At 40.4% G+C, this 19936-nt stretch overlaps 1 protein-coding gene across 2 annotated transcripts in view; it reads left to right on the top strand.

Moving 5' to 3' along the window:
- The window catches only part of Col19a1 (collagen type XIX alpha 1 chain), a 329256-nt gene that overhangs the window by 280613 nt on the left and 28707 nt on the right, over positions 1-19936 (top strand). Inside the window, exons 33-40 of one of the 2 annotated variants that reach the window (XM_031367063.1) lie at positions 1829-1882; positions 3209-3262; positions 6060-6104; positions 8359-8409; positions 8490-8534; positions 9181-9207; positions 13218-13271; positions 17105-17149. In XM_031367063.1, coding sequence (XP_031222923.1) covers positions 1829-1882; positions 3209-3262; positions 6060-6104; positions 8359-8409; positions 8490-8534; positions 9181-9207; positions 13218-13271; positions 17105-17149 — 375 coding nt within the window. The remainder of the gene's footprint in view (positions 1-1828; positions 1883-3208; positions 3263-6059; positions 6105-8358; positions 8410-8489; positions 8535-9180; positions 9208-13217; positions 13272-17104; positions 17150-19936) is intronic. The other variant, XM_031367064.1, reaches the window with a different exon arrangement.

Below are 19936 nucleotides of genomic sequence, written 5' to 3'. Positions count from 1 at the left end.
GGCAAATTGTCCTTTCCACTTAAAAAATTACAAATCTGTTTATAAACTCACACATGTGATAATTGGGAAATGAAGAGATGGTCCATCATACTGATGAGTCGTCCATACATGCACATGTGTAAATATGTGCACACAGCAAGCCAATGGGGTTGATAAATTCTTGAAGAAAGAATGAGTATGTTCTTCAATACAACCATGCACAAGATTTTTTCCTGATACTATTGCTACAAAGAGATACCATGACTGCCCCAACCTGCAGGACTTAAACAATGGGGTTCTCAAGGGAAGGGAGCAACAACAACAAATTTGAGATCAGGAGATGTGAAGGAAGGAGACAAGACAAAAATTCTGTTCAAGTCTCAATTTACTCTAGGGAAACAAAGGGTTTATAAAGCTACAGAACACAAAGGTATTTGCCCAGATGCATGAATCAAACCAGTATTATTGCTTGGTTACACATTAATGTAAATGGAATGTCCCCATTGTACAATGTCTGGAAAGGACTATCCCCATATTGTAAAATGTCCAGAAAGGAATGTCCTCATTGTAAAAAGTGCGGAAAGGAATATCCTCATTGTAAGGTATCTGGAAAACCCCCTATCATAGAATGTCCTGAGTCAATCGTGGAAACAGAAGCAAGATAGTGGAAGAAATAAAGGAGTGTTAATTAACAGATGATGGCCCAGGGACAAGATGGAGACTGAGATGCCAGGAGTTTTTGAGTCCCAACACATGACCAAAGCAACTTATTTAAAAATAATAATAATATTAATATGATTGGGGACTTTTTTACTGTTTCAAAGTTCACAGTGGGAAGCACAGCAGCAGGCAGGCAGGCATAGTGCTGGAGAAGGAGCTGAGCTATTACATCTGATCCACAGCAGGAGACAGAGAGAGTGAGTCTGGACCTAATATAGGCTTTTGATACCTCAAATCCCACCCCACCCCCAATGACACACCTTCTCCCACAAGGCCAAACCTCCTAATCCTTCCAAAACAGTTCCACTACCTACCAACTAGAGACCAAGCACTCAAATATATGAGCTAATTAAAGCTATTCACATTCAAACTACTACCATAGTATCTCATGAATAAAGCTGAAGCAATATGTGATCTCTTTGGTATAGGATAAAATGAACTTATTCTTAAGCCTATCAGTACAAAGAACCTCCATCTAGCTCAGCCCTGTTGACATCTCATAAATATAGATGCAGTCATTTTACCACAGTCACTTTGCCTGATATTTATAATGGGCATAAAAATTCATCACTTAAGAACAGTAGAAAGGGAAGTTCTAATATAACAAATAACATTAGAGTAACATAAAAATACTTTATTCAGTAAACAGACTGACTCTTGAAAGAATGGTGCCATTCAATCCCGAACTTGGGTCTTCTTTCTTAGTGTGTTTTTTGCTTATTTGTTTGGTTGGTATTTATACTGATGGAGGTCAAAGCCTGAGCTTGATGACTGTTAGGCAAGTACTGTGCCATTGAGCTACAACCCCAGCTCTTCCATCTAGAACTTGATGTATTTCCTACAAATCTGAAACTACAAATAGGTGAATAATATTTTTTCTCTAATTAAAACGTGATCTAAGCCTCTTACAGAAAAAGTGGTAAAAACCTAGAACTTATGTCTGTTCCCACAACACACCAAGTAATAGTGTGTGTTATATATGGTGTATGGTCATAGGGGTATTATAGATGGTCCACCATCTGAACCCCAGAAAGCCTCTGAAAGTGCTGGAAATCTCACTGGGGTTGGCAGTAAATTCACCTAACACCAAAATCTGACAATTTTGTTTTTTGGGTTTTTTTTTCCTCAGGGTCTTCAAGGAATTCCTGGCCTCTCTGGAGCTCCTGGCCCAACTGGACCCCCTGTAAGTATCTGCTAAGACTGATTTCCTCTTAGGCCATGCCTGTAGGAGTGATGCATGCTACATTAATATTCCTGGTGCCCTTCCTGCTCTATCTCTGTGTAGCTCAGCCATTGCCTAGAAAAGTAGCCTCCTCCAGCACCTCCAGCTTTCAAATAAGATTACTGAAGCCTGCTCAGTGTCCTGAAGACTTCTCATCAGAATTTTTGCCAAACCAAAGAGCTGCTTCTCACTCTGTTGGATATAGAATACTCAAGTACACTCTTTCCTTGGTTAGACATTTTTGGCACTAACCTTAGAAGAGATATTCAGATGCAACGCAAGCTGAGAATTTTCTAAAGAAAAATAACAGGTCAAAGATTATCAGCTTTAATTTGTTGTATTCCTATATGTGAATTTTTTAAAATTCTGTTTCTGCTGCTCCCTTGAACACAACAATATGGCCTTTTGGTTATCTTGTTTTCCTGGAATAGAATCTTCTTTCATTTCCAACCTGTCAAACCCAATCTCTTATTTAAAGTTTAATTCTAAGCAATCCTAAAGTTCAATTGCCAGATAAAAGATGGGGCACACAATCACACTTGAGTTTCAGACCAACAAATTATGTTTGTATAAGTTTGTCCCAAGTAATGCATTTTACTTGCTAAACCAATTCCACTAAAGTCAATGTCTCAACTTCTCTCTGTCTCTTCTCTTAAGGTCCCTATGCCAGTAAATTATTTTTATCTTTCAAATAAGAAGTGATCATCCCTTAATATTTTGAGTCATAGGTTTGTCTTAGCTAAAAGTTTATCATTTATGCTTGTACCTACATAGTAAAACTTAAAATTATGAAAGAGAACTGTAAAAGAAACCACAAGAATTACTGTTAATTCTACTCTCAACGAAAATTAAGATTAACTTTTGTTTTCCTTTTTACAATGCAGATCACATAACTCAGTATGCACATTTTTCATTCTGCCCAGTACTGGAGTATTTAAGATGTTGATCGCTACCAAAATTATACCTCATTTAGAAAGATGTTTTATGTAAATTGGCATTTAAACAGCAAGGCTAAATTCTTAAGTGTATCAAAAGGTTTCAATTAAGGTCATTAAATGTGGTTAACCAAGGTGAAAAAAAAACCCCACAGATAGAAATTTTAACCTTCCAAGGGCTTATCAGGAGAACACAGGCTGCTGTATCAGTCTGAAGAACTATAAGCCTGTAGAACCAATTTAATTAGGATCAAATGACCTTTGAAATGAGTAAGTTTAAGCGACCACCTTCAACCACCTTTTGACCATTGATTTGTTGGTTCCAAAACAAACTCAGATTTTCATTTCACAGGGCTTAACAGGAAGAACTGGACATCCTGGTCCCACTGGGGCAAAAGGTGACAAGGTACAAAGGAAAATGGGGCTTGGGTTAGGGGTAAGGTGGGACCATTTACTGTGAGCTCCATTCAATCAAGTGCAGCCTACAAATGATGTATGTTGGGCAGTGGCTATTCATGGAGTGGACTTGTAAAGATGTTGGTCTAAAAGTGGGTCCAAACACAGGTATTCATAGATGAGAGCTCTGGGTTTGGAGATAGAAAATTAAAACTTGGTTCAGAAGCTGAGACATCCATCTGTGAGGAAGGGTGACTAGTTCAAGCCTCCTAAAGAGATGGATTGTAATGTATCAGAGACTTCCAGCTATGGCTGTCTCACTCTCATTGGGCTTTTGTATAAAAAGAAAGTATAAATTGGCTCTAAACAACATCTTTCAAAGTCTCAGAAGCTAGAAAATCTCCAACCAAAGCACTTGTGGTTTGGGGAGCTGGCAGGATCCATTTTCTTGTTCACAAAGGGCATGTTCTAAATGAGTTTTTGTGTAGTTCAACTGTAACTAAGCTCTCTTGGCCTTCTATATAAGGGCACTGATCCCATTCATGAAAGTTCCACCCCAGACCTAACTGTCTCCTAAAGGGCCCATCTAATTCATCACCCTATGAGTTGGATTCATGCTTAGTTTAGGAGAGGAGAGCCCAAATATTCCAAATAAGCTCCCCAGCCCTGGCTCCAGATGATGCCTTGCTGGCTACTCAAGGCAAGGATCAAAGGACTTGTGAGACAATCTGGTAATACTGTCCCTAGAAGGCCTTGGCAGCCATTCACTAAAACCATGTTCTCCGGGAAGAAGAATACATTAGTTACTTTAGTTGCTGTTGTCAAAATATCTGAGAAAAACAGCCAAAGGTGGGGAGGGCTCAAGACTGCAGTTCATCATGGTGGGGAGGTCATGGTAGAAGAAGGATCTTGAGGTTTTGAGTTTACATCTACCGCATCTGTAGGCAAGAAGCAGAGAGAGATGAACGCTACTTTTCTGCTCCCTTATTCAGTTGGGACTCCAGCCTGTGTGATAATGATGCTCCTTAGTCAGAGTAGGTCCTCCTACACAGACACACCCACCCAGAGGTGTGTTGCTATGGTGATTCTAAATCTCATCCAACCGACAGTGAGGACCAACCATCACAGCTCACAGCTGGGCTCCGTGCTGTGGTTGAGAGGGAAAACCACCAGCACATGAGCACCAAGCTGTCATGGTGTAAGAGCTCTCTTGGCATTACAGTGATGGTCCAGGCATAGCCACCAAATGGGTGAAATAGCTAAAGCTATTCTGATTAAGGAAATAATTGCAAAGAGACACATAAGTCACTTAAGTATGTCCCACACACTTGCCAGGATGCCAGCTCCAAGCAAAAGGGAGCGTGATGGTATCGAGGAGCCAAAGATCCCCAAGACACTTAAAGAAACAATGAGCTAGAGAACCTCGGCACAGTTTTATCTTGTTACCATCTTAAGGATCTCTATCCTGCCAGCCCTTTTTCTCTATTTTCTATGAAAATTATTCGGCCCTTGACTGTCCTTTGAAGTTAATGGGAATTCCACACTGAAATGAGCTTGAGGGCACAAATGAGAATATTCCTTCTAATTGTGCCGGGGAGGCGGGGAATAAGTATTCTCAATAGGCACATATTGTTTGTTGACTCGTGAGAAGTGTGATGTAATGCTCTGAAGGACATTGGCAGCGGTCAGCAGAACAGAGGGAGCCGGCAACCATCAAAGCAGTTTGGGGAAAGATACAACATGCTTACTCAGCGTACACGCTCTCAGGCAGTGCATTGCGTGAGAAACTTTACCGTTTATTTATATTGATAAATATATGGTTTGTGATGTTTTCCTTTGTTGGTAGGAAACAGATGGGTACTGAGATAAAAATCTTCGGTCCAGTTCTGGAAGAGGACTGACGTCCGTCAAAATCCCTGGGCTTCGAATGCTCTGTGTTGTCACTCTCCCTGATAAATGTGACTTAGAACATTTTATAATGATACCATTCTAAAAGCAGAGTGCAGAGTGCAGTTATAGGAACAACTGTCAAAAAGCCAAAGGGGCTGCAACAGTGCTTACTATGGACTGGTCAGGATTTCTGTGCTCTGTAAAAGTCACTTAACAAGTTTCAGTTCAAAAAAAAAAAAAGTCACAGAACAGTTATTGGTCCAGTAAGCAATTATTGGAGATCCCTTTGGTTTTTTGATTTATGCCTCCCATAAGCAGGAGTTGGTGGCTATTTAAACTCTACAGACCATTTCCCTTAAAGAGTGTCATAGCAAAGTCACTTCCACTCAGTAAGACACACCTCACCTGGTCGTAGAGTTTGCTATTAGCCAACAGGTATGACACCGGTTGTGATTTCCTACTTCAGTTACATTTACCATAATGATCGCCCTAGTTCTGGAGGTAGTGAAGAAAAAGCCAAAAGCGAAGGCTAATCCAGAGAGCCACAGGCTCAAAGCCCACAGTTTATTCGCTTTAACTCTACCCTATACCCGATGCTCACATAGGAGGAAAAACTCCCCCACCTGTACTCAAAGCCCGGGGCAGGTCACGTAACTGCTCTATCCCCAGTGAAGCTGTCGTTCCTAGAGTTTGCACAGCAAGAACCCAGATGGGCTTGAAAGGGAGTATTCACTTTGCTGGGGTGGAGAAATGTATTTTACTGGGTCAAGGAGCAAGCTAAGCAGAATAAGACCGCAAGGCTGAATCAAAATGGCAAGCCATGGTGATTTCAGAAGATTGCTCTTTGAGCAACCTAGTTCACAGACTTGGAGTGGAAATGGCTAAACCATTAATTCAGGCCTGTGTCTCTCTTGCAGGGTAGTGAGGGGCCCCCTGGGAAACCTGGACCTCCTGGACCACCTGTGAGTTGTTTGAGGTTTTAATTCTGAATACGCATGACTTATACCTTGGTTACTTAGATGCTTATAAACAAAATCTTCTGTTGTGTGCGTGCTTTTGTAACTGTTTGTGTGTGTGTGTGTGTGTGTGTGTGTGTGTGTGTGTGTGTGTGTGTGTGTGTGTGTGTAAATGATATTAGGTAGGCCTGATCTGCCCCCATTTCCGCTCAGGTACAATCTACAGTGTTTACGGTTGTTTGTATTCTATGAACTTCTTTTCCATGGAATCGGGACACCTGAGTCTGGCCTGGCTCTCCTGTCAAAGGACGGAGAAACAGTTGGACCACCATAAAACCTCACAGATAATAAAAGGCCATGCCATTGGCTTTATCAAAGATGTTTGTGTTCACCCCCTACGTAATGTCTGAGACGTGGGGACATTCTACTTTCATGGCACACAGTGAGAAAATGCCCCAGAGCCCTGGATGTCTTCTGTCCTAGTCAGCTACACAGACTTGCACTCTTTCAGGAAGGCTGTGGAAAGCTGAGCGGCCTCTCTCTCTCTCTCTGTGGCAAGTCTGCCCTCGTGTGGGGCCAAGTTCGAATAGCAGCAGAGCTGAGGACCACACGTGTTATTTCCTGCATTACCTCTTAGGAATTTAAGAAACCAAACTTAGCAGAGAAAAGGTGGGGTCTCAAAGTAGCTTTCTGAAAACTAAAGCGTACGTTATGAGTCTGTGTACAGATATATATATATATTTTTTTAAACCCAGGACCCCCAGATGTATGTCTAACACACAAATTAACTGCCTTGGTCTCTGCTTTCTTAAACATATTCTGAATGTGATACTTCCTTCCTTCAAGAATCAAGACAGATAACTCATGGAGTTCAGATTCTAAAATATGTCCTTTCTTCAATGGGGGAAAAAAAGCAAAATATATCATGAGACCATTAAAGAAACCTGTGCTTTTCTATGAGGCTTAAGAAATCTGCCTCTTATCTCTAGATTATTTTTTTAAAACAGAATATACATCTTCTCTGGGAAACATTCTTATAAGTCTCTTCTGCAGAGGATAGCCTTGTCAGGCATCAATAGGAGGAAAGGTCCTTGGTCCTGTGAAGGCTCGATAGATACCCCAGTGTAGGGGAATCAAGGGTGGGGAGGTGGAAGTGTATGAGTGGGTAGAGGAAAACTCTCGTAGAAGCAGGGGAGTAAAGATGGGATAGGGTCTTTCTGGGAGGGAAACCAGGAAAGGGGATAATATTTGAAATGTAAATAAAGAAAATATCCAATAAAAAAAGAAATAGAGGCAAATTGTTAAAAAAGAAAGAAAAAAGTCTCTTACATCTGTTAAATATACTAAAATATAGCCCATGTTCAGTTATTGCCAAATGAATGAGGAATCAATAAAAGGATAAACGGACTGAGCATCCTCTTCTGTCACTGCTGATTTGAAGATGAATGTGAATGGTGCTCTCTGGGGACAGCTACTTCTACCATTATCCCCAAGCAGTAATGAAATAAAGGCATCCTCATTTTTGCAGCTGAGGTATAAAAAAACTGAAAACATATTTTTTTTCCTAAGAATCTGTCATCCTTTCTAAGTGTTTCCAAACTGAATGTTTCATGTGCACTTTTGAAAACATGGACAAGAGTTTTCAAGCTATACAATGAGTGCAGTTTCACGCTCCGTATTTACGCATCAGGGTTTTAGTCTTGTTGCTTTGTTTGTTTGTTTTGAGCAAGTTCTTGTTCCCCAGTTATTAAAGATGTTTTTGAAGAAGCATCCACACAAGGCGTTGTGAATGAAGTTATCCTCCAATTCACCTTAGTTTTCTGTTTGGCTTGAAGAGACTGTGGGGAAACATCACTTTGCAGTTGCCAAATGGTTCCCTACTCACATCTACATCAGTCCTACTGCATGGCTGCCTGCAGGCCAACAGCCTGGAAATAGGAAACTGGCTATTCGGACACTGAATTTTAATAAGCAGATAACATTTTTCATCTGAATGCATTAGTGCCTCCTCTGCCAGACCCAAACATGATTCAAACCCAACCGGAAGCATCCGAGTGTTCCAGACATAGCTCAGGTTCCTCTTCCTGCTTTCACCAGTGTTTTGAAATGTTGCGACACTGGTATTTGGTTTATGGTATTAAATTCACCTTAAATATAGAACAGGAAAAACTGTAAGTAAAAGTTAACACAGGAAGAACACCATTTGGTAAAATGACTGAGGTTCCACGTGCTCACTTTTGTGCCTTGTTTCTTTCCTAAGGGCGTCCCGCTCAACGAGGGAAATGGCATGAGCAGTTTGTATAAAATCCAGGTACCTCCACATATAGTTACCTACAATCTGTAGATCTATAATCTATACATTCTTCTCATCTGTTTCCTCTTCTCTTGAAGGGAGGAGTGAATGTTCCCAGTTACCCAGGACCTCCGGGCCCTCCAGTAAGTACGGATGCTTTAGCTTTAAGTTGCCTTAGCTGGGTCACAGTAATGATGGGGGACCAGTCCCCTTTGAGCTCACTGAAAACTGAATGTCACAAATGTCACCCAGTTTTACAGAGGAGTAAAGAAAATTTAAATGAAAGAAACAGCGAGCAAAGCCTTAATTATGGAAAATATTGGGCGTAGCGGTGTCTCTTTTCTTATAGTTAATGTAAGTCCTAAATCAATGTCCAAATATGTTCATAGAAATAGCACCATTTTGTTTCTTTAGAGTTATTTTATTTTAATGATATAAGGTGGATGGGGGCTGGGAGGAGGGGGTTATATGCATAGGATTTGCATGCAATTCCTGTATGAGCCAGAAGAGGATGCTAGATTCCCTAGAGCTAGTTACAGGTGGTCATAAGCCACCATCACGGGTGCCTGAACTCAAGTCCTATAGAAGAACATTATGTGCTCCTAACTACTGAGACATCTCTCTAGACCTCAAATTATGTTTCTAAACTTTACTCTAAATCTAAACTTCAGCAAAAGCAAAATATGTACCATCCTTACGTTTGTTAACAAGAATCTGAAAAAAAGTGCTTCAAATGCTATGATGGTAGCTTAGTCATAATTAAACTATCTTTCTACACTTTTCTTCCAGGGCCCCAAAGGTGATCCTGGCCCAGTGGTATGTATGATCCAACTTCTGTGTAGTCTTTGTTAACACTCGAAAAGGCACCAAGCAAACACAGGCTGCCATCTTAGGTGTGTAGCAGGGAATGTGTCAGACAAGCAAGCAAATGAAGAAATGTCAGCAAATGTGTTCTTTATTTTCGGGATGCTTTAGTCTCCATTCTGTGCCTGCCCTTGAGGCTCTGCTCTTTCCATCAGCGGGTTTTAAAAATCGTCCTCTGATGCACATAGAACGCCCTTGATAAATGGAACACTTTCCTCTGACGGCCTTCTTCGGATGATTGATGCAATTTAAAGTAGCTTGTGGAAGAGAAATACTTAAGGGAGAGAAATCCCTTACTATGTCTGACATCTCACCAACCAGAAAAGGGGAGAGGGCTGTTTATTTACTTTGCAAGTCTTGGGCAATTATTCTTCAGGGAGCGTAGACTGTCATAACCCTGTCTCTTGAGTGGAAGACTGCAGGAGGTTCACACTCAGCAAAGAAGGAGATCATGTCCTCCAGCCACCCCAAGGATGATAATTGTTCTCAGCATCTTTTTCAACCGTGGAGCATCCCTATGAAAGCTCTGCCAGATTCAATTAGATTCCTTCTAACCTTTGGCATTTCTTTTCCTGCTGTGTCCTTTCCAAGCAAATAGTCCATCGTTCATGTCCCATTTGTATATTCTTTCAACCTCCAAGGAAAGAAGTGAAACTTAAATGTATCTAATAGTGAGATAAGCTTCCCAACCACTTTTCATTGCTACGTGAAAAAAAAAAAAGTCATTTTATCATAATAGTAGAAGTTGGTAAAACTGTCTGAAAGAAAAAATGTTAAACCAGAAAAAAGACACACCATGGAAATGGACTTTTTCAAAAGATAGTTATCAAGGAAGCTATCATTGTTACTTGGCAGTATATATTAGATGTCTATTTGATTTACCCTAAAATAATTATTTCAAGTCCTTAGTACTATATTCTGAATCCCAAATGTGTCATATGGAAGTTTGCAACTTTTAAAATACTATCATATATGTTCATCTAGAAATATATTGTTCATTTTTTATTTCTATTTTTCATTATATTGATAAAAATTTCCCCCTATTCTTACTTATGGACTTTTAAAACAGCACCCCCTCTGAGTCACAGAGATAAATTTAGACTTTTCATTGACTTTTCTAGGACACTCTTTAAGTTCTAATGTTAATAATTGGCAGATTAGAGTAAAAAAAATAAATGTCATACTAAATAGTAAATTACAATTGATTAGCACTGGAAAGAAGCTGGTCAAAAGCCGGGCAGTGGTGGTGCATGCCTTCAATCCCAACACTTGGGAGGCAGAGGCAGACAGATTTTTGAGTTCAAGGCCAGCCTGGACTACAGAGTGAGTTCCAGGACAGCCAGGGATACACAGAGAAGCCCTATCTCAAAAAAAACAAAAGAAGGAGAAGAGGAAGAAGAAGAAGAAGAAGGAGAAGGAGAAGGAGAAGGAGAAGGAGAAGGAGAAGAAGAAGAAGAAGAAGCTGGTCAAAATATAAAGACTGTTTCAGTAAAATTTGAAGAAATTCAGTCCCATATTTCTTAGCTGCAACAGAACAAGTAATAAAAAGCCAGCTGAAGAATAGAGTAGTCTCTGTTTAGACTGTGAGCTTGTGTGAATGAAACACAAAAACAGAGATATAAAGCCATGGGATTAAATATTGTGTGAACATCCACACTTACCATACAAACAAAATTCCCTGAAATTACTCCCTCGTGTCCTATATCCCTATACACACCACATATCACACTCATTGTCACCCATCATCTGCTGGGTCTGAAGAAACCACACTCCCATGGCACAGGAATAAGCCAGGAGTGAGAGAACTGTACTATCCAAGTACATATTTTAAAAGGAAACACGGATGAGGTGGATGGGGAAAATGTCCTCTCTGGGTGTTCTTCAAGTTACATGACATGTTAAGTCAGCTTCGTGTCACTGTGACAAAACACTTGAGATAAACCATTCAGAAGGAGGAAATCATTGTTTTGACTGACAGTTCCAAAGGTTTCAGACCATTGTCTGGCCTGTGGTGAGTCAGAATATGTACTTAGGGAGGGTAAACTGCTAGTCTCAGGGTGGCCCAGAGCAAAAGACATCTTTCCATTATAACCAAACCCTGTTCCTACAGCCTATTAAGCTATAAGTCTATAATGGGTTAACTAATGTGGTCAAAGCCCTCATGATCCCCTCTTCCGTGTGCAGACACATCGCAGATCAGCCCTTAAACTCATGCACTTCGGGAGGATCTTTAAGATTCAACATACAACACACAGCAATAATAATCTTCTGAATAAGCCTTTCTAGAGGAAAAAATTACCTTCGGTTGAATGTGCTAATAATTGGATGATTTCCTGACACAGACCACTTTTTTCCTTAGCTGTTCAATGTCTAAGTGATTTCAATTAAATATTTAATTACTATGTACTCTCAAACAAATGCTGATTAATTAATTGATTGTTTCTCCTATCCTAAGGAAAGACTATTGAAAGTGTAAACAAAGAGACATGATACTGAGTTATATTCCATGCATCAATAACTTGGGGCCTCCTTCATACTGACTCACACAGAATATAATCTGAACACCTTTTTAACATTTATTCTTGTGATTGACAGGTTATATACTAGTGAGAATTTTTTTTAAATTCTGAAACATAAAGACAGCAAATTGTGTGCTCACTTGTTTAGTAGTGTGTAGTAGGGAATAAGCAATAATGGGTGTATAGCTTTAGAAGTCTTTCAGATTTGTATCATGTATACAAAAATACATCTACAGAGAATACCATTGAAAAGGTTGCTATTCTGTGTTACATTGTTTGTTTGTTTGTTCGTTTTGAGACAAGGTCTCACTGTGAAGCCCTGGCTAGCTGGGAAACTCTCTTTATAGGCCATGCTATGTTGGAACTCACAATGACCTGAGATTCTCCTGCCTCTGCTTCTGCTTCCTAGATGCCAGGATTAAAGGCATGCACCACCAAACTCAGCCAGTGTTGTTACGTTTAAAATATCTATTGTCCAAAGAATATATTTTCAGTTAATAGTAATTAACTTATAAGAAATTATCAGATAACTCCACTTTATCTATTTATCTATTTTTCTAAAGACTTGTTTGTTTTTCTGTGCTTGGCTTGCATATACCCATGCACAACATGCATGCAGTACCCACAAGAGGCCAGAAGAGGGCATTGTATCCCTTGGGACTGGAGTTACGGTGGTTGTGAGGTACCTTGTGGGTGCTGGGAACTGAACCAAGGTCTTCCACAAGAGCAACCAATGCTCTTAACTGCTGAGCCTCTCTCTGGATCAACTCTACATCCTTCTTGATCACAATGTTTATTTGTTCAAATAATCAGCATCTTTCAACATAGATTTTTCCAAATAGCTTACTTAAAGACCTATAGTCTGAGACCATGCACTAGAATATATATATATATATATATATATATAGTTTGTTTGTTTATCTAGCTTTGTTTTTTTTCAATGCTGCCTATCTCCTCTCAGTCCATGTCAGCTTGAGCAATGACCTAGAATGACTGAAGGTACCATTCCTAGGGCTATCTTCCTAAGCATTTACAATTGCATTAAGGATGCTACATGCTCTGCTTTGAGAGCTCCAGCTTCATTCGCTCATAAAGAGTTCAATCTTATTATATCATAAGCCAGCAGCCCCAGGTGCCTCACAAATTGGCAAACTTTATTAAAATCTGCTTTTCATTTTAATTCTTACTAAAATTGGAGTTATTAATATACTAGAGGGATTCATCCTGATTAGATCCTTAATCAGAATAAAAACAATTAATCAGAAAATGGACTCATGCCTGGAGAATAGCTTTAATTCCCAAACTATTTTCATATACCTAATTTGGAAAAAGAGGATACCGTTCCCTTGCCAAGTTTCAAATCAGAATTGAGGAGCATAGGGCATAGAGACCCTGACTTTAAACCATTGATTATAAACCTTTGGTCATTGTTCCTCTTTATAGGGAGAGCCTGGTGCAATGGGCTTGCCAGGACTAGAAGGATTTCCTGGTGTAAAGGTAAGCACAGAAGTTAAAAATGTATTTGCTCATATTCAGAAATGTGTATTTACCTCTTCTCATGCCAATAACTGTTTCATTAAACATAAAATGAATGTTTAAGGAAATGAATCTTTCATACTTACAAGACTCATTTTCTAAGGAAGGAAACAGGAACTAACTGTATAAATTGCAGGATAAAAAAAATGATATCAGAAAGAAATTAAAGTAGAATGGTCCAGGTCCAGAGAGATGGCTCAGTGGTTAAGAGCACTGTCTACCCTTTCTGAGGACCCAGGTTCAATTCTCAGCACCTATATGGCAGCTCCCAACTGTCTGTAACTCTAGACAATCCACAATCATCACCAAAAACATATAAAACCAGATGCACATTAAATGACTGAATTAACCCTCTTTTGAAAAGTAGAATGGATTAAAGGGCAGTATGCATGCTTGGGGTAGGGGTCCCTACAGTAATCATATGATATCCAAGGAAGCAAGAGCTGTACAGTGACTTAAAGGAGGTGAGTTAGCCACATGGAGCAGAAACAACAGATGTTAAGATCCTGAGACAGGCCACCTCCTCCGGAGGTAACAGGAAGGTGAGTGTGTGAATGCCGAAGTCTTGGGTATGAGGTCTGAGAAGTGGGGATATCATAGAAAGCTAGCTCTCCGCACATCGAGCAGTGCTGCTCAGTGTGGCCACTGGAAGAACAGTGCTGTCTGTATCCGAAGCTACAAGGGATGTGAGAGATCGAGGTAAGCTCCAGCAAAATCTAGTCTTCTAGCTTGCTTTCTGTGGCTGTGATAAAACATTCTCACCAGAAGCAACTTGGAAGAACAAAGGAGTTTATTTGGCTTACGCTTCCATATCACACTCCACCATCAAGAGAAGTGAGGGCAGAAGCTCCAGCAGGAACCTGGAGGCAGAAACTGAAGAAGCTGTGGAAGAGTACTGCTTACTAACTTGCTTTCCTTAACTTGCTCAGCGGATGTTTTCAGACAACCCAGGACCACCTGCCCAGTGGGGACATCCACTCAGTAGGCTGGGCCCTCCCACATCCATCATTAACTAAGAAAATGCGCAGCAGACAGGCCTATTGAGCCACTCTGTTGAAAGCAATTCCTCAGCTAAGATTTCCTCTTCCTGGCTGACTTTAGTCTGTCTTAAGTTGTCATAAACTAACCAGAACATCTAGTAATTTTGATGAAAGTTGTCACACAGATGTGGGATTGGTAGGTTTATCTTGGTTCATGGTGTATTAGAAAATAAGTAAACTCATGCTTCAAAGCAGGGAAGCTAAATAAGCATGAACAAAGAGGGTTATCTGCCATTGTAAAGACTCTAAGCAAAACCCATAGCCATTGATAAGAACAACACAGCCAACCAAATGGTTGGAAGGAAGCAAAGCCAGCTAGAAGATGGTGTTTGTCAACTTTGGAACAGATGCCTATAAAGAGGAAACTGTTGTTTCAGCTCATGGCTTGGGAGGTTTCCTCCCCTGACTGGTCTCATTGCTTTTGGGGATCTGGTGAGGAAGTACAATACATAAGAGGATGTGATAGCCAGAAAGCAAAGAACTAGAGACAAGAGAGGGCTGTGATCTCAGATCACCCCTCCAATGACCTGATGCTGTCCTATGAGGCTTCATAGACTAAAGGTTCCACCATCTCCCAGGGGCACCACAGGTTGGAGAGCAAATCTTCAACACATGGGCCTTTGAGGAACTAGAGCGCAGACCATTCCAGAGGGAAGCTGATGTTGGTTGGTTCAAAGTAGATATAGTGGTTAGAGGAAGAAATGAGCAGATTATTGACACAGTTTGAAGAAAGAATAAACAGGGTTTTCTGATGGATTGGATGAGAGTAAGGAATAAAGAGTTGTCAAGGAAGATTCCAAGTTCCATGACTAAGCAACTAGCATGACAGGTAGTCAGGAACTGAAAGAAGGACGTATGAAGAAGCATGAGGTCACTAAGCATAGTCAGACCAGTCCTCACAAATACTCACACCTCTGCAGCCAAGTGAGGCTTTCAAGTAAAGATAAAGAACAGTAGACGAATGGGTTTAAACAATGCCCTAGCTTTCATATGTGAGCACTTAAGTACAGATATCTGAAGAGGAGATTAATGTTAACAACAGGGAGAGATGAAAGCAAATGACTACAGAATTTTAACTGGGCATAAAAGAATCAGACCATACAAGGGAGTGAAGGAGAATGAAAACTTTGAACCATAAGTGAATCAAGGGTCTTGGGATGCTGGTGACCAAATGTTTGAGAATGTTTGAGAATGAGATGCTGGGAGGCATGTAAAGATTGACAGTACCTCAGATGTAACAATGAACACACGAGGCAAGACGATTAGGGAAACGAGAATCCAAGGGTGTGAGGAGTCTCAAAACTGGAGGCCTTCTGAGCATTAGTATTTACTATATATGTGCTAATTTCCACTGGATGAAGCATTACAGTATATTCAAGATAAAAACAAATGAAAATTACATGAGTATATCCTTTTCCTAATTGTTTTTTTTTTCCTTAAATTTTAGTTGACCCATAATAGAGGTGAACTTTGAAGTTGCTATATGTATATACAGTGGATAGAGGTCATATCAGTGTTGCTGTGATATAAACATTTCCAACAATGGATATTTCTCTGGGACAAGAATATTAGAAATCTAATTCCTCTAAGTTCTGTGAAATAAACAGCGTATTATCACCATGGCCATCCTACAGTAAAACACAGCATGGTGGCTCACAACCATCAGTAATGGGATCTACTGCTCTCTTCCGGCAAGCAGATATACATGCAGATAGAGTAGTCATACATTAAATAATCAATCAATCAATAATCAATCAATCAATACATCTTTATTTAAAAAATGACATTGTATTATCCCATGTGTAACCACCAGCATATGAGACACTGTCAACTGTACCTAGAACACCACATGGCCTCTTGAAAAGCACCCGACTCATTCTGTTTCTCAGAGCAATTAAATGGGTTTTCTAATGGGTCAGCAGAGGAGAACTGGAGATCTTCGATCCTCGATCTTTCTATTCTAACCTTTGCATCCAATGGGATGAGGTTAAGAAGGGATTTTTAGAAAACATTCAGTACGATTAATCTTTCAGGTCACAGTAATGATGGTTATTATGGGGTAGAATTTTAAATATTAACTAGCTTTAGCTGTAAGAATGTATGGTTTCCTCTTAAAATAAGTCAAAGGAATATTATGAATAATGTTTTTCATTAGGGTTATGGATTGCTTCATTATCTAGAGGAAGGGATGGCAACAGGTTCAATTGTGCCTTCATTGTTTTCTGCTCTCCTAGCTTTCTTCGTACATGCTAATATCAGTAGCCCTTAGCATACCCAAACAAAGCTTTACAAATCTAATTTCTTTGAATTACACATATTAGTACTGCATTTGTATTATTTCTACCCCCATTTCTCTCCCCACACTCTCAAATTCACAGCATCTTCTTCACTATTACACACACTTATATAAACAGTCAGTACATGAAGACAACCTGTTGAGGACATTTAGTTTTGATTGTACATGTGTGCACGTGTGGGGTGTGTGTGTGTGTGTGTGTGTGTGTGTGTGTGTGTGTGTGTATGTTTGTGTGTGAGTGGTGTGTGGAGAGTGTGTGCATGTATGTGTGTGTGTATGTGGTGTGTGTGTGTGTGTGTGTGTGTTTAGGCCTGGCTGTAACTCTTGATCCAACGGTAAGTCTTTGAGATTTGTTTTTCCTCCATATACAACGGATATCAAATTACTCTTTGAGCAATGATTCTAAAAGAGTCAATAGACATCATTATAAGTAGCCATTTCTATCTTCATCCCAACAGGGAGATCGAGGCCCAGCAGGTCCCCCAGGTGTGGCTGGCATATCGGTGAGTTGGGTTTATCTCATCTTAGCTTCTCAGTTACACATTTCTGTGCCCATACCCAGTCTGTAGCTAGTGACCAAGGAGGCTTGGAGTATACTGTGACTCCGGGGGAAGCCTCTACCCAGAGCTTGTTCCTTTCATGACCTTGGTGTGTCTGTTCTTTATTTCAATCTTTTTCTTTTGTCTCTTGTTTTTCCTTCCCAAGTTTCTTAGCAAATCCAGTTACCCATGGCTGTGCGTTAGTGTATGTACTCAGTTCTGAAAACTCACTTCTTGTATTTCTGTCCCTGTCATATTTCACAGTTCTCCATCTTCCAGGGGCCAACCTCTCATCCTAGGGCTTGTACATCAGGCTCCCGCACGCAGCTGTAATCTGGCCGGGTGCTTGCCTCACCCAGGGTTATTAGCAGAGCTTTATTGCCGCTAATGTTCCCTCGTAAACCAGGCCTTGGTCCTCTCCATCATTTTTGTTGCTCTCCAGTGTCAAATGCTTTTATCTCATCAAGGTCTTCACAAATGAATAGGAAGTGCTCCCAGAAAGGTTGAAATCATTTCTCTGAGCCCTTGGGATAATTCTGATCTTCATTCATGATGCCCTCATTAAAATTTTGTGGTCACGGTTTATGAATAAGAGGCCTATTTATCTCTTGCCAGGTGACCCTGCAGGAAAGTCCAGTTATCACTTTGCAAGAAAGTCGGTGGAGACCATATGCTTGGGTAGTAGGAGTGCTGTGAAGACAGGAACACACCCTAGTCTCTGCCCCACCCCACTGCAGCGACACTACCCCCATACCACCTAAAACCTCCGGCCACCATCCCTAAAGAGGCTCACACTCCCTCCCCATTACTACACTGAGCTAGCTCAAATAAACAATAAAATGCTCCCTGTCATGTACATGTTTCATAGAGAATGACATCCTTTATTAAATCTGTCCAGACTGAGGCTAAGTATGTATGTCATTGTAAAGGCAAAAAATGAAAACTACCTTCTCTCCCAGGCACTCTTGAATTTTTATGAAATGAAGGTTCTTTGTGAAAGTGGGCTTTGTATCGAATCTCATGCCCGGACCCACGCCTGCCACCCTACCTCATAGCATTTGGGGCTCTCTTTCTGGAACTGTACTCAGAATGGCATTTCAACCCGTTCCCTTACCCTCACAAGGAAATTCATCTTCCCATTGCATTCATCTACTTATGACTTCAAGATACATTCTGCTCTGACCATAAATTAAGTCTGTCTTCAAAGAATGAATACTAGATACCCATAAAGTCATGGGTATACATGGGTATACATCAAGACATGTATAGTAATTTCAAAAGATAGTTTAAATGACCAATTCCAGAAGTGTTCTTGCAGGTCGTAGGTTGGTTGATATATCAAGACATTATATTTGGATACCTAACATCTGATAAATGTACTTTAAAATCAGATTCCATACCTCTCAGGAGTACTTGGCAATTCCAGAATTAGGAAAAGGTAAAGACTGGACATAGTGTACATGTGCAATTGTGTGATTTAAAATTTGTCTTTGTTTTTTTACCTGGTCCTTGGAAAATCAAACAGTTAAGAGAGCCTACAAGTAGTGATAATGGCTACAAAACAGAGGACATGTTAAATTTTATCATGGATATGTAGAGATATAGAGATATATTCCAGTACTGCCTAAAACTATCGAGGTGATAAATTGTAGTTGAAGCAAAGATAAAGTCAGTTGGAAGGTCCACAAGACCCAGTCCTGCCCTTTCTGGAACAGTCTACCTCTTTCCAGTGTAGTCAAGGCTACCAAGGGTTTGCTCTAGAATGTCATCCTTTCTCCCTTCTCTGAGAGGGATCGCCTGTTGAAAAGGAGGCCTATCCCTTTAAAGTCTCTGATATTCACCCATAGCCCCACACCAAGTTTCCTAGCCATGATTAGGCCCATGGGGTAGGAAGCTGTCTTCCAGCAGCAACCCTGCTAGATCAGTCTGACACTTGGAACTTCGTTTTCCACTCTCTGCTGGACCACGGTGCTAGTAGCCTTCTGTGACAAAATATCTGACAGAAGCCACTTAAGGCTCAAAGTCCACAGGCAACAGCTGGTCAGAGCGGGGAAGACATTGCAGCTTAGGTGGGCCAGAAGGGGTGGAAAGAGCTTGTAATGTTGCTCGTTGGCTGTTGGAAGATCAGACATTAGAGCACTCCGGCAGGAACCTTCAGGGCCTGCCTCTGAGAAACCCTAATTGTTTCTCTCCTGCTAAAACCACAGCCTAAAGGTTTACAATCTCCCCAAACTCCAAACTGCCACCAGCTAAGGACCACGCGATCAAATACATGGGCCTAAGAGATAAACACGGTGTTCCTATCTCTGCTCCAGGGTCTCCTGACTCTTAGTTCTTCAGACAAGGCACATTGAGAAGTTCATATATATATATATATATATATATATATATATATATATATATATATATATATTTAATTTTTTCTCAACTTTTTACCCAAGTGCAGCTTTTCGAAAAAAAAAATTGATCTTTATTTTTTTCAGATAATCCTACTACCAACATAGAAGGTCTCTTGTGAAACTCCAAACGTGATATACATTTCTCTCATTCTGCCTTTTACCCTAGTTTGCTCTCTATTGATGTGGTTAAAAACCATTACCAAAGGCAACTTGGGAAGCAGAGAGTTTGTTCGAAAGTCTTGTGTGTCCTGATCACAGTCTATCCCTCAGGGAAATCAGAGCAGAAACCTGGAGCAGAGAACTGAAGCAGACAAAGTGGTTTGCTTACCCGGCTTTCTTTTTTTTTTTTTTT

This window comes from Mastomys coucha, unplaced genomic scaffold (assembly GCF_008632895.1).
Source record: "Mastomys coucha isolate ucsf_1 unplaced genomic scaffold, UCSF_Mcou_1 pScaffold14, whole genome shotgun sequence".
In the NCBI taxonomy this organism is placed as follows: Eukaryota; Metazoa; Chordata; class Mammalia; order Rodentia; family Muridae; genus Mastomys; species Mastomys coucha.
Note: the sequence above shows the minus strand (reverse complement) of the source record. Positions and strands in the feature narration are given on the sequence as shown.